The sequence below is a fragment of the Prionailurus bengalensis genome, chromosome E1, assembly GCF_016509475.1.
Source record: "Prionailurus bengalensis isolate Pbe53 chromosome E1, Fcat_Pben_1.1_paternal_pri, whole genome shotgun sequence".
Taxonomy (NCBI): Eukaryota; Metazoa; Chordata; class Mammalia; order Carnivora; family Felidae; genus Prionailurus; species Prionailurus bengalensis.
In genome coordinates this window covers 38,580,560-38,608,434 of record NC_057347.1, presented here as the reverse complement: position 1 = coordinate 38,608,434, position 27,875 = coordinate 38,580,560, and the positions used below count along the sequence as shown (strand labels likewise).

The following is a 27,875-nucleotide window of genomic DNA, read 5'->3' as shown; positions in this document are numbered from 1 at the left end:
GATTACTAAGGGATAACTGTGTTGCTACAAAATGTTGGCAAGAAGGAGTGTTTCTGGAACCCAGGAGATTTTCTGGGGTGTCTCTTAGTTCATCCTTGCCTAATAATAAAAGTTAATGGAAAACTACATAGCAACAACAACAATAAAAAAGGGCAGAATATGAGGACCCATACCCCTTGGGAATGAAGGTTTTGGTTATTCTACCAGATAAAGAACCAGAGCAACTGTCTGGCTGAGGGCAAGAAAAATAAGGAATGAGTAGTTGAAGAAGGAATACATGGGTATCAATTACAACCTCAGGACCAATTATAGAAACCAAGTAGCTTTGCATATTTTCTATTTGCTTGCTATATTCATATGTTTATTTTGTTTTATTTTATTTATTTATTTATTCATTCATTTATTTATTGCATGCACAAGTGGGGGAGGGGCAGAAGGAAAGAGAGACTCTCAAGCAGGCTTCATGCCCAGCTCCATGAACTTGGGATCATGACCTGAGCTAAAATCAAGAATCTGATGCTCAACTGACTGAGCCACCCAGTGCCCCCATATGTTTATTTATTCATTTAAAAATTTTTAATTTTATTTTGAGAGAGAGAGAAAGAGAGAGAGAATGAGTGGGTGATGGGCAGAGAGAGAGAGAGAGAGAGAGAGAGAAAGAATCCTAAGCAGCCCCCACACCCAGCATGAAGCCTGAAGCCTGATGTGGGGCTTGATCCGATGACCCTGAGATCATGACCTAAGCTGAAATCAAGAGTTGGATGCCTAACTGACTGAGGCACCCAGGTGCCCCCCCCCATATATTTATTTTAATTTGCTACCCATTTTCTCACTTTTTATAATTTTTAGTTTATATTCAAGTTGTTGGAAGTTAATTTTACAATTTAGTTCTTAGGAAACTGAATGGTTCTGTGAATGAATTTGAGGAATAATTAATATGGCTAGGAATAAAAACAATGACTACTGGGACTATGTTTCTCTATGTTTTTAGGAAATGGTGGATACTTGTAGGATGGATAGCTGTATCTCCTCAGGTAGAAATAGAAACTGTCAATGCACAAGAGTTCAAACATGTGTACAAAGGTGCATATGGAGGGGTGCCTGGGTGGCTCAGTCGATTGAGCGTCTGACTTCGGCTCAGGTCGTGATCTCATGGCTCATGAGTTCGAGCCCTGTGTTAGGCTCTGTGCTGACAGCTCAGAGCCTGATGCCTGCTTAATATTCTGGGTCTCCCTCTCTCTCTCTGCCCTCTCCCACTCATGCTGTCTCTCTCTGTCTCTCAAAAATAAATAAACATTAAAAAAATTAATCAAAGGTGCATATGGAAGCTGACTAGCTAAAGGGTTGCATCATGCCAGTTATTATTTATTGCCTCTCAGCTCCAAATATATCCTTTTTGTCTGCTTTGTGAAAATGGATCTGGGCCCTGTAAATGTTTTCCTTCACCAGCTGGCACAGTGTTAAATTTTGTCAGAAGATGATGTTGGAGTGACACTGCAGGAGGAAAGGAACTTTCTTTCTGGTTCTGGATTATTGCCTTGTCAGGCTCCTGTAGTATGTGTAATATTTCCAGTGTCCATATGCCACAGTGCATGGTGGCCAGCAGCTTTGCCAACAACCTTTCCTCCTTGTGTGATTTTGTAGACTGAGAAATTTCGCCATGAACAGTTTTTCCTTGGCACCCTAGAGGGTGGATCTCTGGAAAGTTACAGAGAGTAAATTTCCAGCATTGGTGACATCTGCTATTCAGTGACCCATGGTTGTGCCCTCTTCAATAAGGTCTGGATGTCTGCTCTGGGAGATGGTAGCTCTTTCTTGGAGACTCCATCTCAGTCCTAGTGGCAGTAGCTGCTCTTTATATCTACTATTCCTATATTCTTAGTGTTATTTTTATATCTTACTAGCCAATTCCTTGCTATTCTAATCCTCTGTTATAGTAGTACTTCTTTATATTAAACTTTTCCTGTTCAAATTACTTTGTGTTTTCTGACTCGTAAGAGGATCCTGACTGGCTCACATGTCTACAATGTTAATACTGATACTAAACAATACTATTATTAAAATCATATAATGATATTACAAGAAAGGAAAACTACAGACCAACATCTCATAAAAATAAAAGCAAGAATCCTCAACAGGATATTAGCAAATCAAATCCAACAGCATATAAAAATGGTTATACACCATGACCCAACGGGATTTATTCTAAATATACTAGGATGGTTCAACATTTGAAAATCAATGAATGTAATCCATCTCATTAACAAGCTAAAGAAGAAAAAATCATATTATCACATCAGTAAATGCAGAAAAAGCATTTGGTAAAATCTAATACCCATTCATGATAAAAAAAAAAAACTCTCAGCAAACTAGGAATGGAGTAGAAATTCCTCAACTTCATAAAGAACATCTACTAAAAAAAAACTATAGCTAACATCATACTTGCTGGTGAGAAACTGGATGCTTTCTCTCTAAGATCTGGAACAAGGCAAGGATGTCCCCTCTTATCACTCCTATTCAATATCATACTGGAAGTTCTAGTTAATGCAATAAGACAAGAAATGAAAGATATACTGATTGGTAATGAAGAAACCAAACTGTCTTTGTTCACAGATAACATGAATGTTTATGTAGAAAATCCCAAAGAATCAACAAAAAACGTCTTGGAATTTATAAGTAATTACAGTAAGATCACAGGATATAAAATTAATATACAAAAGCCAATTGCCTTCCTAAATACCAGCAATGAACATCTGGAATTTGAAATAAAAAAGTTTTGAACCAAAAACTTTAAATATTTAGACATAGAAATCTAAGAAAGTATGTGCAGGATCTATGTGAGGAGAACTACAAAACTCTGATTAAATAAATCAAAGAAGACCTAACTAAATAGAGAGCTATCACATGATCCTGGATAGGAAGACTCAGTATTTTTAAGATGTCAATTTTCCCCTAGTCAGCCTATGGATTTAATGCAATCCCAACCAAACGCCCAGCAAGTCATCTGGGGGTTTTCAACAAACTCATTCTAAAGTTTATATGGAAAGCCAAAGATCCAGAATAACACAATACTAAAGAAGAACAAGGTCAGAGGACTGATACTAACCAAATTTAAGATGTACTATACAGCAATCAAGAAACATGGTATTGATGAAAGGATAGGCAAATCGATAAATGGAGCAGAATAGAGAACCCAGACACAGACCCACACAAATGTAGTCAAGCGATCATTGGCAAAGGAGCAAAGATAATTCATTGGAGGAAGGATAGTGTTTTCAACCAATGATGCTGGAACTGGACATCCATGTGCAAATAAATAAAAATAATAAATAAATCTGGAAATTTATTTAAAATTAAATTTTAAATTAAATAAATTAAATTTATTTAAAATTAAAATTAATTAATTTTAGACCTAAATGCAAAACATGAAACTATATACTTTCTAGAATATAACGAAAAAAATCTAGATGACTTTGGGTTTGGTGAAGAGTTTTGGGGTATGATGCTAAAAGCATGATCCATGAAAGAAAACTGCTAAGTTGGACTTTACTAAAATTAAAAACTTCTGCTTAATGAAAGACACTGTTAAAAGAATGAAGGGAAAGAATGGGAGAAAATATGTTCAAAACATGTAAGGAACTTGTAGCTAAAATATACAAAGTACTCTTAGAACTCGGCAATAAGAGAATAAAACGATCCAACAAAAAAATGAACAAAGATCTGGACACTTAATCAAAGAAGATACACAAATAATTATATGAAAAGATGCTCAGCATCAGATGTCATTAGAAAATTTCAAATTAGGGGCGCCTGGGTGGCGCAGTCGGTTAAGCGTCCGACTTCAGCCAGGTCACGATCTCGCGGTCTGTGAGTTCGAGCCCCGCGTCGGGCTCTGGGCTGATGGCTCAGAGCCTGGAGCCTGTTTCCGATTCTGTGTCTCCCTCTCTCTCTGCCCCTCCCCCGTTCATGCTCTGTCTCTCTCTGTCCCAAAAATAAATAAAAAACGTTGAAAAAAAATTTTAAGAAAATTTCAAATTAAAACAACAATGAAATACCACTATATACCTCAGAATGTCCAAAATCCAAAAAACTGAAAATACCAAAAGCTGGTGAGGATGAGAAGCAAGAAGAACACATTAATTGCTGGTGAGAACACAAAAATGGTAAACCAATTTGGGAGATGATTTGTCAGTTTCTTACAAAACTAAACATATTCTTACCATACAACCCAGCAATCACACTTCTAGGTATTTATGCAATTGAGTTGAAAACTTATGTCCACACAAAAACATGCACACAAATGTTTACAGCAGCTTTATTCATAATCACCCAAAACTAGAAGCAACCAAGACGTCCTTTATAAATCCATACAATGGGATATTACTCAGCAATAAAAAATGATCTATCAGGTCACAAAGAGACATGGAGGAATCTTAAATGCATATTACTAAGTGAAAGAAGCAAGCCTTGAAAAGTCTGCACACTATATAATTCCAAGTACATGACATTTGGGCAAAGGCAAAATTATAGAGATAATAAAAATATCAGTGGTGTCAAGGGTTGTGGAGCAAGAGGGAGAGATGAATAGGTAAAGCACACAGGATTTTTAGGGTGGTGAAACTATTCTGTATGAAACTGTGTAATGGTAAACACAAGGCATTATGCATTCATCAAACCCCACAGAACTGTATAATACAAAGAATGAACCTTAAACTATGAACTATAGTTAATAATAATGTATCAACATTAGTTCATTAATGTAACAAATGTATCACACTAACGCAGGAGGTTAATAATGGAAACCGGAAAGGGGTGATGGCATGAGCTGGAGTGGGTATGTGGAACTCTAGTATCTCAGTTATTCTATAAATCTAAAACTGTATTTTTAAAAAGTGTTAATTATTTTATTTTATTTTTTTTTTTTAATTTTTTTTTCAACATTTATTTTTGGGACAGAGAGAGACAGAGCATGAACGGGGGAGGGGCAGAGAGAGAGGGAGACACAGAATCGGAAACAGGCTCCAGGCTCTGAGCCATCAGCCCAGAGCCTGACGCGGGGCTCGAACTCACGGACCGCGAGATCGTGACCTGGCTGAAGTCGGACGCTTAACCGACTGCGCCACCCAGGCGCCCCAAAAAGTCTTAATTATTTTAAAAACTAAAAGCAAAGGGACCAAAATAAATAACTTTTTTGGTTCTAATTACAACGGTAAAATATAGGCCTTTATATCATATCAGAGTGATTTCAAACAAATTAATATATGGGAAGTACAAAGTTTTTTATTATATTATACTTCGCTACTCTTTTTGATCTTAATATACCCTTAAGTACAGAGCAACAAATTCAGTTTGTAAACACCAAAACATATTTCATTGAAAATCATCCACTTTCCTTTGTACACTGGAGATATTAAATTCCTTCTTACAAATGCCATGTCAACTATCTTTTTAAAGTTCCTAAAATGTATGTTTTCCAATGTTCTGGTCTTACTGATCTTAATGGATCTATGATGCTCTGGGATGTGAACAAATTATCTTATGTTCCCCACCTCCACAAGCAAGTAACAATACTTTCACCTCTAGTCTTCATATTACGATTTTTTGTTTGAAGTTTATGTGCAAGATTTAGCTCCATAAATACGGACAGAAACGCAGTTTTGACAAGTAACATCAACATCAGGACTAAAAGTCCCAGGACTACAAGCCACTGTAGAGGAAAAAACATGGAGTAGATTATTATAATTTCAGTTAGAGGTATTTTATACTAGTAATATAAATCTGCCCTCAATATCACACTGTTTCTATACCCATGTTATACTGAGTAATGTTCAGCCAATTAAGTTGTGAAAGATTATGAGTTTGAAACATTGTAATTTGATGATCTTAAAGGTAGGAGAAAGTCAGAATCCTATTTTTTCCTTTAAAATCAGCATTTTATAGTATCTTTTGCAGTGCCCCATTTACAAGTTCCTATTTCTAATGCTGTTTTCTAGGTAGGACCATTCTGTCATTTTCCTTCATAGCCTAGCAGCTTAACTCAGAATACTATAGAGATGTATTATAATACAAAAGAATGAATTAGGAAAAATTAATATACATGAAGATAATTATATTTAGAAATCTGGGCTTTGAATTTTACTTCCCTTTAAATATAACTTTTTGTGAAAGAATCACTATATTCAATTATCCTAAGGGGATTATTCATCTATTCTTCTGACTATATAATCTAAATATTTAGATATTTATATTTTATAATTACCGCAACAGCTAGCACAATTACTGTGTAGACCTTCATTTTTTCCAAAGCCTGGACGACAGCTATCCATACGTACTACTTGAAAACTGTGGTCCACAAAATGCATAGCTGGTATAGTTTTATTAAAGTCGTGGTAGTAAATATATGCTTGGCTCCGGAAAAATTCTTCTATCCGATCTCTTGCCTAAGATTTTAAAATACCAGAGAGAAGTACAGTTACTAAACTGTGAACTAAATTTATCCTCCTGTATCAGAGGCGATGAAACATAGTACAAACATGTCATGCTTTATGCAACAGATGAATTCCTAAAAAGTTGTGTGTAAATACGAAAATTAGTCTAGCCTTGACCTTATCAATTATTATCAATTCATATGTGCAATGGTTAAGAAAAATTAAATTAAGGTTTAAATTATTTGCAGCATGTCTATTCCATGTGTAGACAACTGAGAGTTCATTATTTCTTATTCCAAAGAGCCAAGCAACATGGAAACCAAAACTGTTCCCTAATCAGCATTAAAACTAATAATGTACATTTTATTTTTTGAGCACAGAATTTAATAATAATTAATATTCACTGAGTGCTTTCCATAAGCCATGCACAATATTAAGGGCTCAAGGAACTAAATCAGGAGAGTAAAGGGATTTTTTTAGACTATGTCCTTAGCTTCTGAGAATGGCAGAGGGAAAGCAACTATAATGACCAGCATAGATACAATTTTGGAAGAACTACTGGTTTAACCTAGGATTACATGATTGTGGGGTTGTTCTTCAAGATGCTACTTAGTTGCCATTTGGGAAACAAAAACCAGGGGTCCATTCTTCTATCATAGAAGAAATACATAATATTAACCTGGAGAGCTACATATTATTCTAGATGTATTATTCCAAAACAAAACATCTTGAGATGGCCCAGACTCTCACAATCTCTGCTTTAAAAACTGAAACCAGTGGTTGGTGGCGGGGGGGGGGGGGGGGGGGGTGGGGTGTGGGGGAAGCGCCTTGGTGGCTCAGCCAGTCAAGTGTCCGACTTCTGCTCAGGTCATGATCTCACCCTTCGTGAGTTCAAGCCCTGCTTTGGGCTCTGTGCTGACAGCTTAGAGCCTGAAGCCTGCTTCCTATTCTGTGTCTCCCTTTCTCGGCCCCTCCCCTGCTCACACTCTGTCTTTCTCTCTCTCTCAAAAATAAATAAACAAACAAATAAATAAATAGTAAATAAAAACTGAAACTAGGGGCACTTGGGTGGCTCAGTGGGTTAGGCATCTGACTTAAGCTCAGGTCATGATCTCTCAGTTTGTGAGTTTGAGCCCCGCATTGGGCTCTGTGCTGACAGCTCAGAGCCTAGAGCCTGCTTCAGATTCTGTGTCTCCCTCTCTCTCTGTCCCTGCCCTCGTGTTCTCTTTCTCTCTCTCAAAAATAATAAATAAACATTAAAAAATTTTTTAAAAACTAAAGCCAAAAATCAATAATACTTTATATTTTTAAAAAGAATAATTTAAATCTACCTGCTTAGAATGTCTATTATTGATAAATATTCACAACATGGAGGAATAGATTTTTGAAGAAACTTTTAAATTAATAAAATAAAGTATTCACAATTTTTACACAGCTTTGTTAACTATTCAAATACTTTCCCCCTACATTGAAATTCTTACCTGGAGGATATTATGATTAGTGATATCTTCACAGTCAGCAGAATCATTGCATGCACCTTTCCACCCTGGTGCAAAAGGATTAACTGGAGAGAAATAAAATACCTTCACAAAAGAATTCTAAAAAGTTCCAAACATTCCAACAAAGCCTCCAGTGCTGAATTTAGTATGCATGTGTGCATGTGTTTATCTAATCTTAGTGATAAAGTAAAATACACAAGTTGAATAATTTATACATTATTATTTCACTCCATCTGGGGGCTAATCAAAGTAACTACAAGGGTTTAAAATGAATGGAAATAAATTTGGTTTGGTTCTTCTCTTTTATTAAGTTCTTCTCAAAAATACAATTTAAAATTTTATAAGAATTTATAAATTAAATATTAGCTGCATAGTTAAAGGCCATATTTATAAAGTGATATTGACTTCTAAAAGATAAGCAGCCTGGCTGCTCAGGGGTGTCTGGCTGGCTCAGTCAGTAGAGCATGCAACTCTTGATCTTGGGGTTGTGAGTTCAAGCCCTATGTTGGGCATGGAGCCTATTTAAAAAAAATTAAAAAGAGGTAAGCAAAAATATATCGTCGTTTAAGGTAAATAATTAAAACATTAATTTTTAAAACCATAACCAGGCTAGGACCAACAATATACTTTAGTGCGTAACAAACATTTAGGGCCTACTATTTGTAAGATATCTCACATTAAAGAAATGTTAAAAAATTTTTTTTACCTTGAAAGGCTATAAATAGCTCATGTATGAGGCCATGTTTTGGAATTTTAACAAAATGGCATTTATATGATGGTTCTATGACATGGCATGACAAATCAGAGATTAAATTATCCAAGATTTTCTTCAGCACTCTAAAAAGCAGGTCATTATATCTTCCTTCACAAGACTTTGTGGTAAAACGTACAGCCATCTGATATGAGTAATCAGGTTCCCGATAGGCTTTAAAAAATTATGAGAATAAAAACAATTGTGCTTACCATTAATTTCTTCTACCAAAGAACTTGCAAATAACATGCAATATGAAATCCCATTAATCTTGCAAATCAGCATAGAAATTTATCTAATAAAAATGTTTTATCAGTTTGTTCTCAAAAAATATATAAAACTAATAACTTTAATGAAAAAAGGTTGTTTTCATCTGATATGTTATCTAATCAGTACAAGAGAAGAAATGGCTGGATAGATAGATATGTTAACAGTATAAAAAAATAAAATGGTGGAATAGCTTAAAATGCAGAAAGTGTCACTGCTCTCAGGACAGTCCAGTGAAAAGGATCATCAATTTGCTTTTATAGAATTAACATCAGTTTTTAAATTACTTGGCAAAATTGTGATATGGTAGATTATACTTGCATACCTAGAGGGTGGGAAGTGGGAGGCTGAAAGAGGACTGTTAAGGACATACTATCTAGATGTCAATTTAAGAGTTTGTGTGGTCATTCTCACTAAATGAAGAGACCATACACTTAATTCTTATCCAAACTAAATGTATAAGTTAAAATGTGCCCATAGTCTTACCAAAGATCATAAAGTCATATCTCTGCTTTACTATTGTTTCTTCTTGGGTTTCTGCTTTGACAGTCTTATAAGAAAGAGTACATGTGTAAAGTCCAGACAAAGCCTCCAGAAAATCTTTCACCATCAGCTTTCCTGTTTTAGTTATAGTTATTTGATTATTTCCTAAACATAAATAGTAAATTATTTGGTTGTTTAACATATAACAATTCAGACACTATTTAGTAAACTTGGGGTTACAAATAAATACAAAAATTTAAAAATTAATGGACTATTTAAACATTTAACTTCAAGAATTAAAAGAAATCTTAATTCTGTTATACTCTTGTGGAAAGCCACATGAGGTAAGCACACTTTTGAAATATATTTTGGTTTTCTTTAACTTGGTTCTTGGCCTCTAATTTCAATTGGTTTATGCTGGTAACTTAGTAAATGAAATTATACTGCTCTGTAGTACTACACAATTTCCTCATGTAAAACAGAAATTAATGTTAATATTCCCCAAAACTCTTCTAACATCATGAAAAAGTATATATTGGATATTCATCTCCAATACAGATACTACAAAGATAACTTTTAGGTTTTATAAAAACTTTTGAACTAATACCGCTCTGAGAAGTAAGGTACAAAAGGTTTGTATGCTGGTTTTTACATGCAGAGAAAATAAGGCACAGACCAAGATACATAATATGATTTGTCTAAGTATGGGCAAGTGAAACCCCAGTTAAAATTAAATTTCAGGAGTGCCTGCATGGCCCAGGCATCCAGCTTTCGGTTTTGGCTCAGTTCATGACCTCATGGTTTTGTGAGTTCGAGCCTTGTGTCAGGCTCTGCACTAACAGCGCAGAGGCTGCTTGGGATTCTCTTTCTCTCCCTCTCTCTCTCCTCCTCCCCTGCTCACGCTGTCTCTGTCCTCTTGAAATAAATAAATAAAACTTTAAAAAAATAATTTAAAAAATAAATAAATTTCAGGGCACCTAGGTGGCTCAGTCAGTTGGGCCACTGACTTGATTTTGGCTCTCAAAAATAAACAAACACTAGGGGCACCTGGGTGGCTCAGTCGGTTGAGCGACTGACTTCAGTTCAGGTCATTATCTCACGGTTTGGGAGTTTGAGCCCCGAGTTGGGCTTTGTGCTGACAGCTCAGAGCCTGGAGCCTGCTTCGGATTCTGTGTCTCCCTCTCTCTGTCCCTCCCCCACTCATGCTGTCTCTGTCTCAGAAATAAATAAACATTAAAAATAATAATAAACACTAAAAAAATTAAATTTCGATTTGTTCATTCTAATAAGTGACAGTGCTTTTCTTTTTTAAAAAGTCCATATCATTTTAAAAGAAGATACTGAGGGGCGCCTGGGTGGCGCAGTCGGTTGAGCGTCCGACTTCAGCCAGGTCACGATCTCGCGGTCCGGGAGTTCGAGCCCCGCGTCAGGCTCTGGGCTGATGGCTCAGAGCCTGGAGCCTGTTTCCGATTCTGTGTCTCCCTCTCTCTCTGCCCCTCCCCCGTTCATGCTCTGTCTGTCCCAAAAATAAATAAAAAACGTTGAAAAAAAAATTTAAAAGAAGATACTGATATCAAACAAATTACCTGTTAATGGCTTTTCATTAGGCCCAATCCATATGTAGGTGGGGTCCACTGTTTCTTTTTTAGCACGTCTAAAATCCATACAGACAAGGACTGGGCTATGATGATGTATTTTTACATATAATTTCACTGTGACAAAATAAAATAACATATAGCCATATTATTAGCAAAATTAAGAAATACACGTCCTACCATTTTGTCTCAAGGACACACTAATTCTTTTTGGATTTCCCTATTTGAAAAAATAGCCTATCATTATAACATTTAGAATATGAATATAAATTCCTTCTTGCTTCTTACAAGTTTTTAAAACTCTAGATTGATAGTAAATAGTCTTTTTTTTCTGTGATATTATAGTTTTGTTTATAAAAATGTACATGATGCATTTAGTTCATTTTAATGTACAGATTCAGAACTCACTTGAATCAATTTTTTGAAGGGTTAGTGGAATCAATTTAAAGATCAGAAAAGGGGGGCCCTTGGGTGGCTCAGTGGGCTGAGCGTCAGATGCTTACTTGGTTTCCGCCTCGGTCATGATCCCAGAGTCCTGGGATCCAGCTCTGTCTGGGTCTGGCTCCCCGCAGGTAGAGCCTGCTTGGGATTCTCTCCCTCCCATGCTTGCACTCCTCTCCCCTGCTGGCACTCACTCTCTCTCAAAATAAATAAATTAAAAAAAAAAAAAAAACCTTTAAAATTAAAAAATAATAATAAAAAATAGTCTACTGAATGCCAGCCCCTGAACATCCAAAGAAGGTACCGTCCCACGGTTTGGCAGGCGGTGAAAAGGGGAGGGACTCCAAACATGGAGAGCTTCCAAACAGGACAAATGCCCAAAGTTATCCCAAAGTTATCTCAAGTTAGCCTGTGGGACCAATTTTTCCTTGGGGAGTGTGGGGAAGTGTTATCATAGTGATAAACAACATTTGAGCGGAGACTTAAAGGATGTGTAGGAACTCCAAACAGAGGACTTGCAGCCCTGGAAATCACTCTGAGTGGGCCTTGCATGTTGCAAAGCAGTAGAGATGCTTGGAAGAAAGGTGGCATCAGAGAAAGATCTGGATTGAATCCTAGCTCCTTACGAGCTGTGCGGCTTTAGGCCAGGTGATACACTAAGGTGTAGCAGGGTCTCTGTAAGGATGAAAGGACGAGAGTGCCAAGCACCAGGTGGATGGTCAATGAACTTTCTCTCCCTTTCCCTCCGCTGGAAGAACCTTAAGCAGGTCCACTGCTCCCCCCGCTCTTCTGACAGACTCTGCGGGTGAAGAGTCCTTAGTACCTGGGTGTCCCGGCTTGCCATAAATGAAACCTTTGCTTGTGCGTTCCGAAGAACGCCGACCTCCAGCTGCGGAAGAAAGAAACCACTGACTTTTTCGGTAGAAGAGGAGCCGGGGCTCAGAGTGGGGTTAGGGCGGGGAGAAGCGGAGGGGGCAGGACTGGGAAGAGGGACAAGGCTGTGCGGGGAGGACCGAGCGGGAGGAGCCCCACCTCCAGTGAGGTACCAGAGCACCGCAGAGAGTAGGACCCACGCTCGCATCACGGCTCAGGGGCTAGCGTCGAGGGAGGCGTCGAGGGGCGGGCTCCTTCCTACCTCAGCCCCAGCCCAACGCCTCCCCATCTCTCCTCCACAGAGCGGAGCAAACCGCCGGGATCAGCTCCCCTACCCGTCCGTCGCTACCGCGGAGTGGATGCGCAGGAGAGCGCGCGTGCGCGCTCCGGAAGCTCGCGCGCGGGGGCGGGGCCGGCGCGCGCTGGGCCCGAGCGCCGGAGGCGAGTGCCCCGCCCTCTCGCGCACACTCGGCCGCCCTCGTGCGAGTGCCTCGCGCCACACGCCTGGCGACTGGTGGTGTCATTTTCCCGCGCTCTCCGCGACTTAATTCTGTGAACGGCTCCTGGGAGAAGGAAAGAGTAAAGTTAAAAAAGTCAAGGCTGCACGTTTCGGTTACTTAACCTTTCTGGAGGCTGAAGAGATCTACGAGAGGAACACTGTTGGGCCCCCAGTGGGACGATGGGGTAAGGCGAGTGAGAGATGCAATTGCATGAGGACCGGAGAGCGGGAGAAGCGTCGGAGAAATTTCCTCCCCACAGGACACAAAGAGCTTGTGGAAATTTCCTGTGCCTTGGTTCTCATGAATTCTTGCCTGAAGTTGTGTGCACAATCTTTTCCAAACTCTTCCACCCGATTTTTACCTAACTGCATTTCCTACCCCCCAAACGAAGAACCCGAGGAACCACTGGTGCGCCAACAAGGCATCTCCAGCCCTTCCCACTCGAGAGGAACATTTCACCTTTATTTTCCACATCCCAGTATCAGAGGGTGTGGGGAGACCCCCATGCAAATTTATCTAGGGTTGTGAAGTAATCTTCTTTTGAAAACGGGCCCATTTGAAAGGGCAAGATCCCCAGCTCTGCTTTGCCTGTGGGGATGGATGACAAATGAGTCGAGATCACAGAGCTCTGAAAGAGACCGTGCCCCGTCATTCATGGTTCCTTCTTGGCTACCAGTTTGGTGGCCTGTTTGTTGTCTATTTCTTAGCGGTGGGACACCCTGGGTGGTGGTTTTGAGTAAGCTGGTGGGTAAAGAGACCAAGGTTCAGACAGGGTGCAGAATGATTATTTGGGGTGAGATCAAGAGTTTTCAGTTTTATTTCCTTTGAGCCAAGTCAGTACTTGGACTATCTCAGATGGTCCAGGAGCAACCTTTGTCAGTGGTTTCATTTTGAGTCACTGTTAATTATACCTACATAGCTGAAGCCATGAAATGTGACTCAGTGAGTCAGATCCACCCATGTCAGTTACTGTGTCTAGATTCATGGTTTAGTCTCAACTGTTCCTTTCTTTCTTTTTTTTTTTTTAATTTTTTTTTTCAACGTTTATTTATTTTTGGGACAGAGAGAGACAGAGCATGAATGGGGGAGGGGCAGAGAGAGAGAGGGAGACACAGAATCGGAAACAGGCTCCAGGCTCTGAGCCATCAGCCCAGAGCCCGACGCGGGGCTCGAACTCCCGGACCGCGAGATCGTGACCTGGCTGAAGTCGGACACTTAACCGACTGCGCCACCCAGGCGCCCCTCAACTGTTCCTTTCTTAAGGTGGTGATAGTGGAGACAGATTTAGGCATTATCTTTAATTCCCTAGTAGTTTGACTTTCCAGTGTTAGTCAAAGTACCTTGGGTAGCTTCCCAGTTATTATAAGTAAATCGATCCTTATAAATCCTGTGTGATAAACTTTACTGTGAGGAGAGACTAAACTAAACGAGTCGTGGTTGTTTGCTGAAAGTACGTGTCCATTCTTCTAAAATAAGCTTTTAATTTTAAAACAGTTTTAGATTTATGGGAAGATGGGGCGTATAGTACAGAGTTCTCACGTGCTCCCACCTAGTTTTCCCTCCTATTGCCATCTTACATTAGTACAGTACATTTCATACAGTTAATGAACCAGTGCTGATGCATTACTATTAAATAAAGCATGTACTTTATTTAGTTTCCTTCGTTTTTACCTCATGCCCTTTTTTTTCTGCTCCAGAATCCCATAGTACATTAAGTCATCGTGTTTCCTTAGGTTCTTCTTGGCTGTGACAGTTTTTCAGACATTTCTTATTTTTGATAACTTTGACAGTTAATGACAATTTTGATGACATTGACCTGACCTTCACTGGTTAGGTACTTTGCAGAATGCCTCTCTATTGGAACTTGTCTGATGTTTCTCATTATTATACTAAGGTTATAGGTACTGGGGTGGAAGACAATAGAGGTAAAGTGCCATTCCCATCACATCATATTAAGGATACATACTGCCAACATGCTTTATCACTCTTGATGTTATCTTGCTCATCTGGCTAAGGTAGTGTTTGTCAGGTTTCTCTACTCGAAAGTTACTCTTTTTCCTCTCTTTCATACTGTGCACTTTGGAAGGAAGTCACTATGTGCAGCCCACACTTAAGGATTGGGGATTTATGATCCACCTCCTTGAGGATGGAGTAGCTAGGTAAATTATTTCATGCATCTACTTTTTATCTATTCCCTTAAGTACCATTCTCTGAGTCTGAAATACTCCATTTTGAACTAATAATTTACAGAGTAGTAACATGTTCCACTGCTAAGTGTAATAAAAGTTTTTACATCCTTTTAATAACCAAACAACTATTCATCCTTAAACCATCCCTTGAAAATTTACAGTTCCTCTTCTGCTACTTTTGATGTGCTATTTTTGCTTTTAGAAACTAACAAACAACAAATTTCCCCTTTCAATACTATAATTAGACTTGGTGTTTAGAGTATTTCTCCAAAATTGACACTATCCTGTAGAACTCCAACCCCTACAAGCTATAGAGATACCACACTGGTGTCATGATATTAAAACAAAGCCAATGCAACTTATTTACTCATTAAAGAAAAATTGCCCACCACACATGTATGTGTATGTATATAGATACACATGCCTATATGTATGTGTGTGTGCCTCCTATACCAAGGCATATTTAAAATAAACTAAAATTCATAAAATTACAACATGTATATTTTAACTTGTAAGTGTGGGTTTCTTTTGATATGGTCTGCTGATGCGCAAACTCCCAACCTTAAGTCTGAAATATACACTAACAATGTAATTTTCTAGCAAGGGTGGAAGTGGCCTTTTTGAGAATCATTCACATGTTGTCCAATTCAAAACAATGGATATCTTTATAAGGATTCACCAAAACAATGTCCCTTAGACTTCAATGTGAAGAAAAGTTCTGCTTTTGAAATATTGTTATGTGGTCACTTCCCCTTTCCTTTTCCTATAGTCAAATTTGTGCTTTACCTCTATAAAGAGGGAGGGATGTTGGGGAAAGATGTTGACCGGTACATTTTTGTGCAGTAACATCTTTGAGTTAATTTTACTATCTTATCACCCCCTCCCCCTTAGATCTATTTACTTACTTTTCTGATACAGCATGTGTGTGTGTGTGTGTGTGTGTGTGTGTGTGTGTGTGCATTTTTTGGTAAGCTGTCTTAGATCCTCCTTTGAAGAAGTCAGAGTAATAGAAAATAAACACACGTAAATAGAGTGCATAGTATTTTGTGAGTGGTGGCAACAGTTCTCAGACAGGAAAATAAAAGTGAGAGAATTTTTGCTTCGCGAAATGAAAAAGTCGAGTTGATAAAAGTGCCCAAATCCTTTTGAACTTAGAGTTTTCTGAAAACTTGGACGAAGAATTATCACGTGAAAAGCAAAACAGAGGAAGAAAAACAGAATACTTCAAATGAAATGTGTTCTCTTTGATAGTATTCATGGCTATCATCCCCCAATCTAGACCAAAAGTTCCAGATCTTGTTACACTTAAGACAAACCTCTCTGAACTTAAACTTGTAAGAAACAATCCAGAGCCCCCCTTCCCCCATATATTACGCTCCCATCCATTATCCTTCTTAGACACTTTGGGACAATTTACTGATGGGCCATTTCCATCCTATCTGGGTTCTCGGGTTTGACATTCAAAAAGGGGCTGGAGGTGAGGAACTCCGGCGCTCCGCGGTGAACGTGCTTTAAAGCCGCCGCCAGCCAGCGCCGCTGTAACCCTGTGCACCGGCGGGTCGCCCGCTCCTGCCCCTTTCAATCTGCGCCGACGCGGCGGCGCGATCCCGGGGACTCCCCGCGCCGGGAATCTCCCGCCAGCTGCGCGCTGCGTCCCGGCGACGGCAGGAGCACGTGGAGCGGCCGGGTAGCCAGAGCGGCAGCTCCAGCCCAACCCAGCCCTGCGGCGAGATGGAAGGTGAGCCTCCAGCCCGCTTCTTTTCTAAGGGGTCTTTGAAAAGCTCGACCGGTGCACGCAGCAGAGAGAGTACCTTCTGAATCTCGGTTTTGCTTCTATTTATTTCTTTTGTCAAAAGTAAATATGAGGCATTTCAGAGGGCAAAGCGTGTAGTTCTTAAACATCTCTCATTTTGCCCCCCCCCCCCCAACTTTGGGAAATGATAACTTCTCCGCAATTTTATGTCTTAAGGGTTGTCAGACATGAGGGCTCAACTCGAAGTCTGCAGAGGAAGAGTACTTATGGGCGTCCCTGAAATGGCAGCAAACCTGGGTTGGAATAATTGATTCTTTTGGATTTTTTTTTTCTTCCATGGCCTCAGTGTCCATTGGATTCAGGCTAACCTGAGTGACTTATTTAGAATTAAACTTAACAGTTTTTCTTCTTCTAAGAGTAAATGCTGTCATATGGGGAAAGTAAATTTTAAACTGGTTGGCACTTGTGGTTCGCTTGGAACTCGATCTTCTAATGGTCCTTTATCCAAAGCAAAAACCAGGATCAATTAAAAAGTTTCATTTGAATTAATTTTGAGAGTCGTGAAACTATCCTCACTTCTCAAAAAATTTCAGTATATACTTACTTGGGATAACTAAAATTTCACACCACTGTTGTAAACTTTTCAACAAGGGTTTGTTACACTCTGAAAAATGGAAGATTTTCAAGTTGGGGAATGCATTTCAAGTTGGGGAAGGTGCTGATATTTGGAAAACTAGAATTTGTGAGAAACGGATTCATTCTCTTAATAAATGAGATACTGACACCTAATTAAAATGTTAATTTGATAAATATTATGAATAACATGGTTTTTTCATAATAATGAATTGATCTTTGGCAACCCTAGATCTAGAGTATATAAAGTTATATAAATTTAATTAACTACTTTGAGATACAAGATACATGTGGCAGAACTTTTTTTTTTCCTTCAAAATATAATTAAGTGCAATATTGTGGTCCTGAATCCTCAGTTTGTACCTGGGTATGCTTACAATTTTTCTAACTGCTGTGGCCCATATAAAAAATTTTTTTTCTTTAAGTAGAATGCCAAACAATAAGTCAATAAACAGTATGTGTTTAGTATGGATATGACAACTTTTAAATAGCCATTATGAATAATGCTTCAAGTGTTTTATGAAAAACTATGCTTTTAAAATTTTAAATTATTAGGGTTTAAAAAATAACTCTTAAAATTGACACTGTGAATATTTAAAAAATGGTCTATGAAGTATAATTGTTAACATGTAAAGGCTTTGTTGACCAAGAACAGGAAAAAAAATTAGGTCACTGTACACTATGAAAAAATAATTTTAAAAATTCTCATGCTTTAATTATTATAAATGAATTGCTGAATTTATTTTGTGAAGTCATAAATCAATATTCAACACTATTTTTTTCTTATTCCTAATCATTTCACTTCTCCAGACTAACATGCAGAATAGTGTAAATCCATGGAAACTAGAGTGTTTCCCTGTAAATGTTAATACTCTTGGATTCATTTATTTAATGTGAAATAAAGAAATTATTAAATAAATAGCATAATTTGGGATAGTAATGCCCTTAACAAAGACTTTTAGATAAGCCTGAATAAAGGCTCTCTGAAAAAGAAAGGAATGAAAACTTGTATAGAATTTGGTTTAGAATGCACAAACTATAAATGGAAAGAGATGGAATCTGGAATATCGGCCGTGATCAACTGTGAGTTTATATGTCTAGATTAAATTCATAGGTCCATAGAGATGGATGGTATATAGTATGCTTAATGCAAAAACTTGAAAGAAAAGGTTAATGATATGAATTTGGTTGTGCTACTTGAGGACAGAGTATTTGATGCAGTAAAATATCTAGTTCTTTACCCGAGATTGACTAATCTGGTCCATGTGTTTGATATTTAAAATATTTTTATATTATCTTGACACTTTGGTCTCAATATAAATAAATTTGACCTGGAATGTATACCTCTCATTTCTTGGTAGTATAAGAAAGTAGAATACTTTATGGAATACCTTTATTTTCTGCCTAATTTGGTGGTAAAATTAACATGCTATAGTTTATTGTAAAATGTGAAGCTGTTTAGTCATTCCTTCAACATACAAAATCTTTTTAAAATTCATTCATCAATAGATGTTTATTGAGACTTTCTATTATGATTTCAGATGAAATAAGCTTTGAAATTGAAATTTTGTCATGTAAAAATGAAAAGTTAATGCATATAATAAATCAAAAGCTGTAACTTTTTTCTTTTCTCAAAATCTTTGATCCTAAGTATTTTCTATCCAAAGACTCTTGATGTTGCTAAGTTTTGTTATTTGTGTTATAGTAACAGTATCTTCTTTTTGTTATGGTTGAGAAATGAGGTGGTTCACAAAAATGGATTTCATAGGTATTGGCATGTTTCTCATTTAATATAAAACCTTTCTATTTAAATGATACTGGGTAGAGATCTTTCTAAGTGTATTTATTACACAGCCCCCTCCCTGTCTTATAAACAAAGTACATGAGAGATCACTTTATCTTGGTAACCTTGAGTCACTATTCTGACCATCAGGTAATGTTCTCTAGTATATTCTTATGGGGGATTTGAACTGTGCAGAGCTGAATGCCCCTACACTAAATATTCCAGGGTTATTGAACAAATTTTGTTTCCTTGATGTCAGCTTCTGCTTCTTATCACATGGCTTTTGTGGAAGCCATTTTTCACTTCTAGGTCCCTTTCTATGCTTTGGATGGTTGAGTTTTACAGAGATATAGCCTCCAAATGGTGGAGTTTACTAGCCCTCCATCATGAGCATATGAAGGATGAAATGGTAAAGTTCAAAGGAACAAAAATGACAGAATATAATTTTAGAAAATTCCTGTGTGTACTTCCTATGATCCAATATGCTATTTCACACTTCCGTGTCTTCACTAAGATTTTCAGCCCATTTTCTACCTGGTTATGCTTACTCATCCTTCGCTCTGCAGGTGCCCTCCTTCTGATGACCTTCTCTGATGCCTTCTGGTGGTCTCCCTACTGGTCCCTCACCTCCCTTCACCTAGGCCAAGGTCCTTTCCTTTCTTTAAATGTTTCTAACCCCACTGGTCTTTAAGCTCTTAGAGGGCAGAGAGTATGTTTTATTTTTGTGTGCTGGGTGTCAGAAATGGTTTCTGTTCATAAAAGACCCTCACAGTTTGTTGCATTCAATTAAGAAAATAGTGCTGAAAAGTAATTTTCATTATGTTTATATGACACCTTTTATTTAATTAGTTTCTATGAGTAGGAGATTGGTGCTAGCAATTCTTTGATAGAACTCAGAAAAATTTTAAAGTATTTAATTAAATGGTATAATAGAAAAAACAGAGAAAACAAAAATGTTTTTTTTTTTTTTGGCTAAACTAGCCTTAAGGCAAAATCTTATCTATTAGCTATACATCAGCAGATTTCAGGATTACATGTAAGTCTATTAAAATATGAATCAAATATGAACAGAAATTTTCTTTCTCAGTCAGTAAGATAGAAATGACACTGTAAAATTAGCATACAACTTTCCAGTAATACCTTTTTAATACATTATTATAAACTTGTCAATATATTAACTGTATATACTCACTTATTTAGTACTAAAATGTTAGTCATAGATGTTTTATCAGACATTCAATGTAGACCATGTATGAGAAGAACTGAGTGATTAATACAGAAACTTGCCTGTAGTAGGTGCTCAATAAATGATGTTTTCATGCTAAGGGTTCATTAATTATTGTGAAAAGAGATTCTAAACATCACAAGGATATAGAGTGCATTCTGCTATCTAGCTTTTTAAAAATATAACTCTTCATTAGCTGGTGTATTTATAATAATTAAAAAGCATAAGGATGACTCTAAGGCCTTTTGAATCACTAAAAAAAGATGAAATAATGAAACAATTATATTTCTATTATATGTAGATTATGTGAAATGTAACCTATGTATAACAGTTATTATTACTATATAACCTATCAAAATACTTTAATCCCCAGTGATTATGAATAATTTTTTCAGTCTTAATTGAAATCTGCTTTCTGCATCCAAAATTAAAGTTCTTAGAGTCCAAAGTGTTGTAGAGTAAATCAAAATAGTGTGGAGTTGATACCATATTATATTAGATATGTGTTTCATCTAAGAGACATAAAAAGTAAGTGTTTAATAAAAGATATGAAATAGAATAAAATGTATTAATGGAACAATACTCTTCACTCATTGTCAAAAATTCAAAATCCACTTACCTCCTGACTTTTTGTATCAATAGAATTGGCAGCATATTACAAATTGTATTTGTTAATGTATGTTCTTAGAGATGAAATTTTTGGTACCTCAGATTATTTGTGGGTTTATAAAGGAAACTTTTTAAAATAAGAGAAATTGAAAACATTTCAGTAGCATCACTGATGAAACAATACAAAGCTACATTTTTTAGTTATAACTCCTAATTATCTAAAAGATTACTTAACTAGATTTCTTGCTTATTTTGGTTGTTAACATACCTGTAGCCATTCCTAGACTGTCAGGTTCCAAAGCATAGGCATATTTTTTATCATCAGCCCATTCGTCAGCACATAGTACAACAACAGTCATATTTATTGAACAAATTAATGAATGAGTTGCCTGTGTGTTTCGTCATTTGATTATTTATTTGTTCAGCTTTTAGGGCAAAGAGAGTAAAGAAAATAATGACATTGAAACTAGTTAATTATGCTGGTTAATTTGTCAGAGGTACTGTAAAAGGTTTGGTAGAAGAGTCTGGAATGTTGGCTAAATCTAACAATATGAATAGTACCATCTTTTTCTAATCCAATATTGACTCTACTCTGGGCAAAATAATATAGTGCCCTGTAACTTATGGATTTATTTAAAATTTTTGCAGCATTCTTTATGTCAATGAAGCACTGCACTTTCCACAATAAGCCATTTTTCACAACAAATGTTTTGATTCTTAAAGTTGACAATAATATACTTTACTTAATTTGAGTTCTCTAACACAGCATATCAGTTCACTTGCAAAGTGATATCTATTTGAGAGACTATTAACTTATCAGAATATTTGGCACATCAGAAGAGTTTCCTGTAATAGTAGTCATGTAGGCTGTGGATATGAAAAAAGATCATGCTCACAAACCTACAAACATTTTTTATAGATGTGGAATTACATCATAGTTAATATATAATAATAGCTCCAGTCTGAAAACTAAGTAACTAATTTTTATATTTAACAACTAATCATTTTTGCTATCATCTATCTTTATCTCTGTAATTAGGAAAGGACTTGCTAATACTCATTAATAGTTGATTTTATGCTTGCATGCAGTATAGACAGTACCATGTATGTGTATTGATTTAAATTTCATTTGACTTTCATGAGTATCACTTACCAAATTTTAATGTGTTGAAGATTATCAATGTATAAATTTATACTCTGACCTCAAAGTGAAACTTTTTTAATCAACTCTTTGAAACTCTTTGAAATATTAGCATTTTATAAATGTGATGAGTAAGATTACGGTTCTGCACTCTTGGTTTTTTTCCTGTGCATATTTGCTCATGTAAAATTATTGAATTAAGAACATCATTAACTCTTCCATTCCCTGTGTTTAATTAAGTACCTATAAAGGCTCAGGCTAAGGTGGTTGGGACATGCTTTTGTTACAGTGTAGTAACCAACTGCTCAATAACAAAAAAAAACACATCATGATTATATATTATAAATTTTTTAAATACTTATTGTAAGTGTTGGGGGTACTTCTTGTCTTATTTTTATGTTCAGAGTTAAAGAATGTGAAGAATTGTTAAATATTTTGAGTGATTCAACTTTGAAACAAAGATAGTTTAAAAACTATTCCGAAATACAGGTGCCTGGGTGGCTCAGTCACTTAATCATCTGACTCGATCTCAGCTCTAGTCTTGATCTCAGGGTCATAAATTCAAGCCCTGTGCTGGGCTCTGTGCTGTGTGTGAAGCCTACTAGACAAACAAACAAACACACTCTCCTGAAATAATAAGGTGAAACTCTTGCAAGTGGTAACAGTTTTTATATATATGCATCTTCATTTTTTTCATATTGACAAGACAAAATATAGAATAATGTATGTGTTGATGCTGATATAAAGCTGTAAGTTTCATCCATATCTATAGATTTTTAGTTTCTATTACAAGGCATATTGTTCTCATTGTTTGACCTTTTGGTAATTATTACATATTTGAACTTACTATACTGTATACTACTAAGATACTCCTCTATGTATTTTATGTATGGCAATCTCTGTAAGATTTCATTTGAAAAATGAAGTCTCTCTTCAAAAAAAATTTTAAAAACTCCTGGGATAGAAATAGATGCTTTTTAACTAAGTAGTCTCTGGAAGCCAGTATTGTCTAAGATTCAGCAAGTTCTGTAAGTTGTGATTGTCAGAAATTAAACTTTTCCCTTGGTTCTACAACTTCCTTTGTTAAGGCTAAGCTTCCTAACTTCATTTTGGTACTGTGGATGTTATGTTGTACCATTCAGACCTTGAGAAATAGCTGGCCCATTGGGCTGCATGAGATATTTGTCTAAAGCAGTTGTGTGCCAGTGGATTCAAGGGGACCAAATGAGAGAAGTTATTCGTAACTGGTGTAAACCACCGATTTGCTACCTGTCTTGGTTTGAGAATTATTTCAGCAGGACAAAAGACTTTATGGACCATTCTAACCAACACACTTCTGCTTACTACCATAAAAACAAAATTCAGTGGGTGAACAATTTAGGATGAGTCATTATTTTAACATTTTTCATGCATTGTAGAAATAAGATTGTGAGCTTGTTTGATAAACAATAATTCAGTAGAAGATAGATGCTTGGCATTTGTGAATATAACCTGTTGTTTTGACTCTTTGTGAGTGATCCTGAAGGAATACAATAATATGTGGAAATTTGTAAATGTTAGGGCTTTTGTAAAGGTTTAAATAGGATAATGTATATAAAAGTCCTATCTCACCTTTTTTTTGCACATTTTTTAATTGGGTTCTCTTTTTTCTTACTGATTTGAAGAAGTTGTTTATATATCCTACTTGGTTTTTTAAAATTTAATTTATTTTTTTTTAAATTTACATCCAAGTTAGTTAGCATATAGTGCAACAATGATTTCAGGAGTAGATTCCTTAATGCCCCTTATCCATTTAGCCCATCCCCCCTCCCACAACCCCTCCAGTAACACTCTGTGTGTTCTCCATATTTAAGAGTCTCTTATGTTTTGTCCCCTCCCTGTTTTTATATTATTTTTGCTTCCCTTATGTTCATCTGTTTTGCATCTTAAAGTCCTCATATGAGTGAAGTCATAGGATATTTGTCTTTCTCTGACTAATTTCACTTAGCATAATACCCTCCAGTTCCATCCACATAGTTGCAAATGGCAAGATTTCATTCTTTTTCATCCTGAGTAATTCTCCATTGTATATATAAACCAAATCTTCTTTAACCATTCACCAGTTGATGGACATTTGGGCTCTTTCCATACTTTGGCTATTGTTGATAGTGCTGCTATAAACATTGGGGTGCAGGTGCCTCTTTGAAACAGCATACCTGTATCCCTTGGATAAATACCTCGTAGTGCAATTGCTGGGTCGTAGGGTAGTTCTATTTTTAATTTTTTGAGGAACCTCCATACTGTTTTCCAGAGTGGCTGCACCAGTTTGCATTCCCACCAGCAGCGCAAAAGAGATCCTCTTCCTCCGCATCCTCACCAACATCTGTTGTTGCCTGAGTTGTTAGTGTTAGCCATTCTGACAGGTGTGAGGTGGTATCTCATGGCGGTTTTGATTTGTATTTCCCTGGGGATGAGTGATGTTGAGCATTTTTTCATGTGCCGGTTGGCCATCTGGATGCCTTCCTTGGAGAAGTGTCTATTCATGTCTTTTGCCCATTTCTTCACTGGATTATTTATTTTTTGGGTGTTGAGTTTGATAAGTTCTTTATAGATTTTGGATACTAACCCTTTATCTGATATGTCTTTTGCAAATATCTTCTCCCATTCTGTCGGTTGCCTTTTAGCTTTGCTGATTATTTCCTTTGCTGTGCAGAAGCTTTTTATTTTGATGAGGTCCCAGTAGTTCATTTTTGCTTTTGTTTCCCTTGCCTCCCTTCTTACTCTTGCTTCCAGAGTAAGAAGTTGCTGCAGCCAAGGTCAAAGAGGTTTATGCCTGCTTTTTCCAAGAGGATTTTGATGGCTTCCTGTCTTACATTTAGGTCTTTCATCCATTTTGAGTTTATTTTTGTGTATGGTGTAAGAAAGTGATCCAGGTTCATTTTTCTGCATGTCACTGTCCAGTTTTTCCAGCACCAGTTGCTGAAGAGACTGTCTTTATTCCATTGGATATTCTTTCCTGCTTTGTCAAATATTGGTTGACCATACATTTGTGGGTCCATTTCTGGGTTCTCTATTCTGTCCCATTGATCTGAGTGTCTGTTCTTGTGCCATCTACCTCAAATTTAAATTAGTAGGACTGAGAGACCAGAGTACACAAGTATATAGTTTATGTATTATCCTAGCCAACAGCCTCAATGCACATCTCAATAAAAGAAATTTGGAGATTCTCAAAGGACTCCACAGTTTTCCATTGCAGACATCAATGACCTAATATAGTCCTGTTTTCCCCAAACCTAAGAAAACCTGGAGAATTTTTACAGGTAATCTAATTTAGGGATGGAGACACATAATGATTTTAAAAAGTTGATATTAAGAATTAATGTAATGGCTCTTAGATCTTGTAGCTAGTACTCTATACAGTGACACTGATGATTATATGATGGCTCCTTGAAATATTCCATGGTCATGCTCACAGTTAAATAAGAATTTGAATAAGACACAAAAACAGGAAAAAATTTGTTTTTATCAACAGAATGCCCTTGTGTACAAAAATATTACGTGGGACAGATGCAAGTGTGATGTTCCAGTTAAGAGGAGGGAGAAGGCAAGAGACTACTGCTAGGTCTACCTAGCTGCTGGCCCTTTCCTTCTCCTGACACAGATGAGCACCTGTGGCAGCCCTCTGGAACCCTGGAGTTCCATAGAAAACATTTTGAAAACTATCCATTCAGACTGTTACATGTTTTTTTCTGCTGGTATCCCTGTATATAGACTTACCTCCTTCAATCCATCCATTTTGAGGATTGCTGCCAGAATGATCTTCCTAGAACATCAGGTCACTCCCCTACTGAGAAAAACCATTTTAAGGATTTCTTAGTAAGGCATTTAAGATAATCCACAATGTAGCTTCAATATACCTTGTCAGAGGTAACGTTTGTCCTCTAATGTTATTCTGGACTGCTTAGTATTCCCTGAACATGCATTACTTTTCCTAACTCCCCATTTTTCTAATGTTGTTCAAACCCAACAAGTCCAAAAATTAACTCATTGTCTGTCTCTCCAATCCAAACCAACGTCTCCTGATTTCCCAACACTGTTAATATCACCACAATCCCACTGAAATCCTCATTCATCCATTATGTTCCATCACAAATGCCATTCCTTTTAGGAAGCCATTCTTCATTCCAGGTTGGAATTTATCCCTTTTTCTGAAACTTAGTAACATTTTATGTCTAATGACTGCCAGAACCTAACTCCATTTTATGTATAAACATGAAGTATTTTGGGATGGTTTTAATACAGCCTAAATTGTCTAGCAATGCAACTACTATATAAATGAAGAGAAGATGATTCTTTGTTATGTTGAGAGCCAAGACTCTTTTGCCATTATTGATGCAACCTGTATCCTTCTGCATTTTTAGCCCTTACATTCATGGTGACTCTACAAATATATCTGACTACAATAATATTATGTTTTCTAGAATGATTGTGCTGGTATATTTACATATTGAAAGACAAATTATTTTGTTATTTTTTTTATCTTTATATGACAGTTGGGGCTTTATTAAAAAAACTCATATGTGTGGATAGGTTATATTTAATTCATGATGATAAAAGAGGTATTACAAAATATTTTTTCTAAAAGGGGGACACTTTTTTCTGAGTCATTGACTGTGTGCATCAGAGTGGTCTGAGCTGGGGGTCTTTCACCAAGATGCTTCAAAGCCTTTTTAAAAATGTTTGGGTCCCCATGAAGCCCTACTATACCCAAGTGTACCAGGAGATTTGGGGAGGAATGGAGTTGATGGGCTTCATTGTTTATAAAATCGGGAATGATTATAAAAGAAATAAAGCTTTGAAAACTTTGAGTCCTGCACTTGCTTGTGGTCATCATTAACCAGTTTTACTTGGAATACACATCAGCTGGAACATCAGTCTGTCTATAAATCTCAGTAAGTTAGTTCTGTGCTCTGTTGGATAGAAATGTGAAACATCGCTGTACACTTGTAGACATGTTGTTTCCTTTGTGGCATGAATAGATGTAACTGTGAGATGCAAAAAATTAAAAATAAAAAATAAAAATAAAAGGAAGACACTTGGCCTTGATAGATTAGGTTGAGAATCTTTCTAAGTTTACTGTACTACAAGAGAACAGCCACAGCCTAAATAAGATAATGTTTATGAAAATCATCTTGTATAGTACTAGACACAAAGTTGAGGTCTAGCAAATGTTTATCTTAGTTCATAAATCATTTACAGGTATCCTTTAGACCCTTGCCAATCTAAATATAATCTGTGGACCAGCATCAGCAACATCTGGCAGTTGTTACAAATGCAGAATCTTAGGCCAGACTTGCTGAATTAAAATCTGCATTTTAACAAGGTTCCTAGGGAATTCTTGTGCACATTGAAATCTTATCAGACTTGCCCACAGTTTGAAAAGTGTCAGTGTAGCTTATCATCACTCTCATAGCACATGTTTGATTAGTAGTGGATCATCTTTATATATGTATTTGGAATATATATTTTATTGATGATTTTATTTTTTATTTTTTAAAAACATTTTTACTATTTATTTTTGAGAGAGAGAGAGAGAGAGCGAGTGGAGGAGGGGCAGAGAGAGGAAGAGAGAGAATCTGAAGCAGGCTCTGTGCTGACAGCAGTGAGCCTGATGTGGGGCTCAAACTCATGAACAGTGAGATCATGACATGAACCGAGGTCGGGTG

General features: G+C 36.8%; 3 protein-coding genes and 1 long non-coding RNA gene across 6 annotated transcripts in view; 2 read left to right on the top strand and 2 right to left on the bottom strand.

Annotated features, from left to right (window-relative positions):
• Window positions 1–5,260: 5,260 nt before the first annotated feature.
• Window positions 5,261–12,709, bottom strand: ZPBP2 (zona pellucida binding protein 2). 2 transcript variants are annotated; one of them, XM_043584322.1, is made up of 8 exons: window positions 12,497–12,709; window positions 12,288–12,353; window positions 11,015–11,140; window positions 9,432–9,593; window positions 8,634–8,852; window positions 7,910–7,992; window positions 6,260–6,440; window positions 5,261–5,707 (listed from the first exon to the last, which is right to left on the bottom strand). In XM_043584322.1, exons 1-8 carry the CDS (start codon window positions 12,543–12,545, stop codon window positions 5,613–5,615), a joined length of 981 nt encoding a protein of 326 aa, XP_043440257.1. In that variant the 5' UTR covers window positions 12,546–12,709; the 3' UTR covers window positions 5,261–5,612. The 2 variants fall into 2 exon arrangements, with proteins under 2 accessions (XP_043440257.1, XP_043440258.1); XM_043584323.1 differs by having other exon boundaries at window positions 12,511–12,709.
• Window positions 5,261–21,711, bottom strand: LOC122485487. The gene is made up of 3 exons (XR_006297879.1): window positions 21,701–21,711; window positions 13,199–13,202; window positions 5,261–5,387 (listed from the first exon to the last, which is right to left on the bottom strand). It is a non-coding gene; the product is annotated as an uncharacterized LOC122485487 (long non-coding RNA).
• IKZF3 (IKAROS family zinc finger 3) overlaps window positions 16,587–27,875 on the top strand; it is an 89,597-nt gene continuing 78,308 nt past the window's right edge. For both annotated transcript variants that reach the window (XM_043584319.1, XM_043584318.1), the window contains exon 1: window positions 16,587–16,764. In XM_043584319.1, coding sequence (XP_043440254.1) covers window positions 16,758–16,764 — 7 coding nt within the window. In that variant the 5' untranslated portion in view covers window positions 16,587–16,757. The remainder of the gene's footprint in view (window positions 16,765–27,875) is intronic.
• LOC122485486 (ATP synthase subunit ATP5MJ, mitochondrial-like) lies at window positions 25,202–27,384 on the top strand. The gene has a single exon (XM_043584324.1). The coding sequence runs from the start codon at window positions 26,864–26,866 to the stop codon at window positions 27,044–27,046; it is 183 nt and encodes a 60-aa protein (XP_043440259.1). The 5' UTR covers window positions 25,202–26,863; the 3' UTR covers window positions 27,047–27,384.

Excerpts from the sequence above, each read along its gene's own strand:
- ZPBP2 (XM_043584322.1), bottom strand. The coding sequence starts at position 12,545 with ATGCGAGCGTGGGTCCTACTCTCTGCGGTGCTCTGGTACCTCACTGGA. Across the intron at positions 7,993-8,633 it reads GCTATTTATAGCCTTTCAAG|TTAATCCTTTTGCACCAGGG; the intron begins GTAAAAAAAATT and ends ATTTCTCTCCAG. Across the intron at positions 6,441-7,909 it reads CTAATCATAATATCCTCCAG|GCAAGAGATCGGATAGAAGA; the intron begins GTAAGAATTTCA and ends TTAAAATCTTAG.
- LOC122485486 (XM_043584324.1), top strand. The coding sequence starts at position 26,864 with ATGCTTCAAAGCCTTTTTAAAAATGTTTGGGTCCCCATGAAGCCCTAC.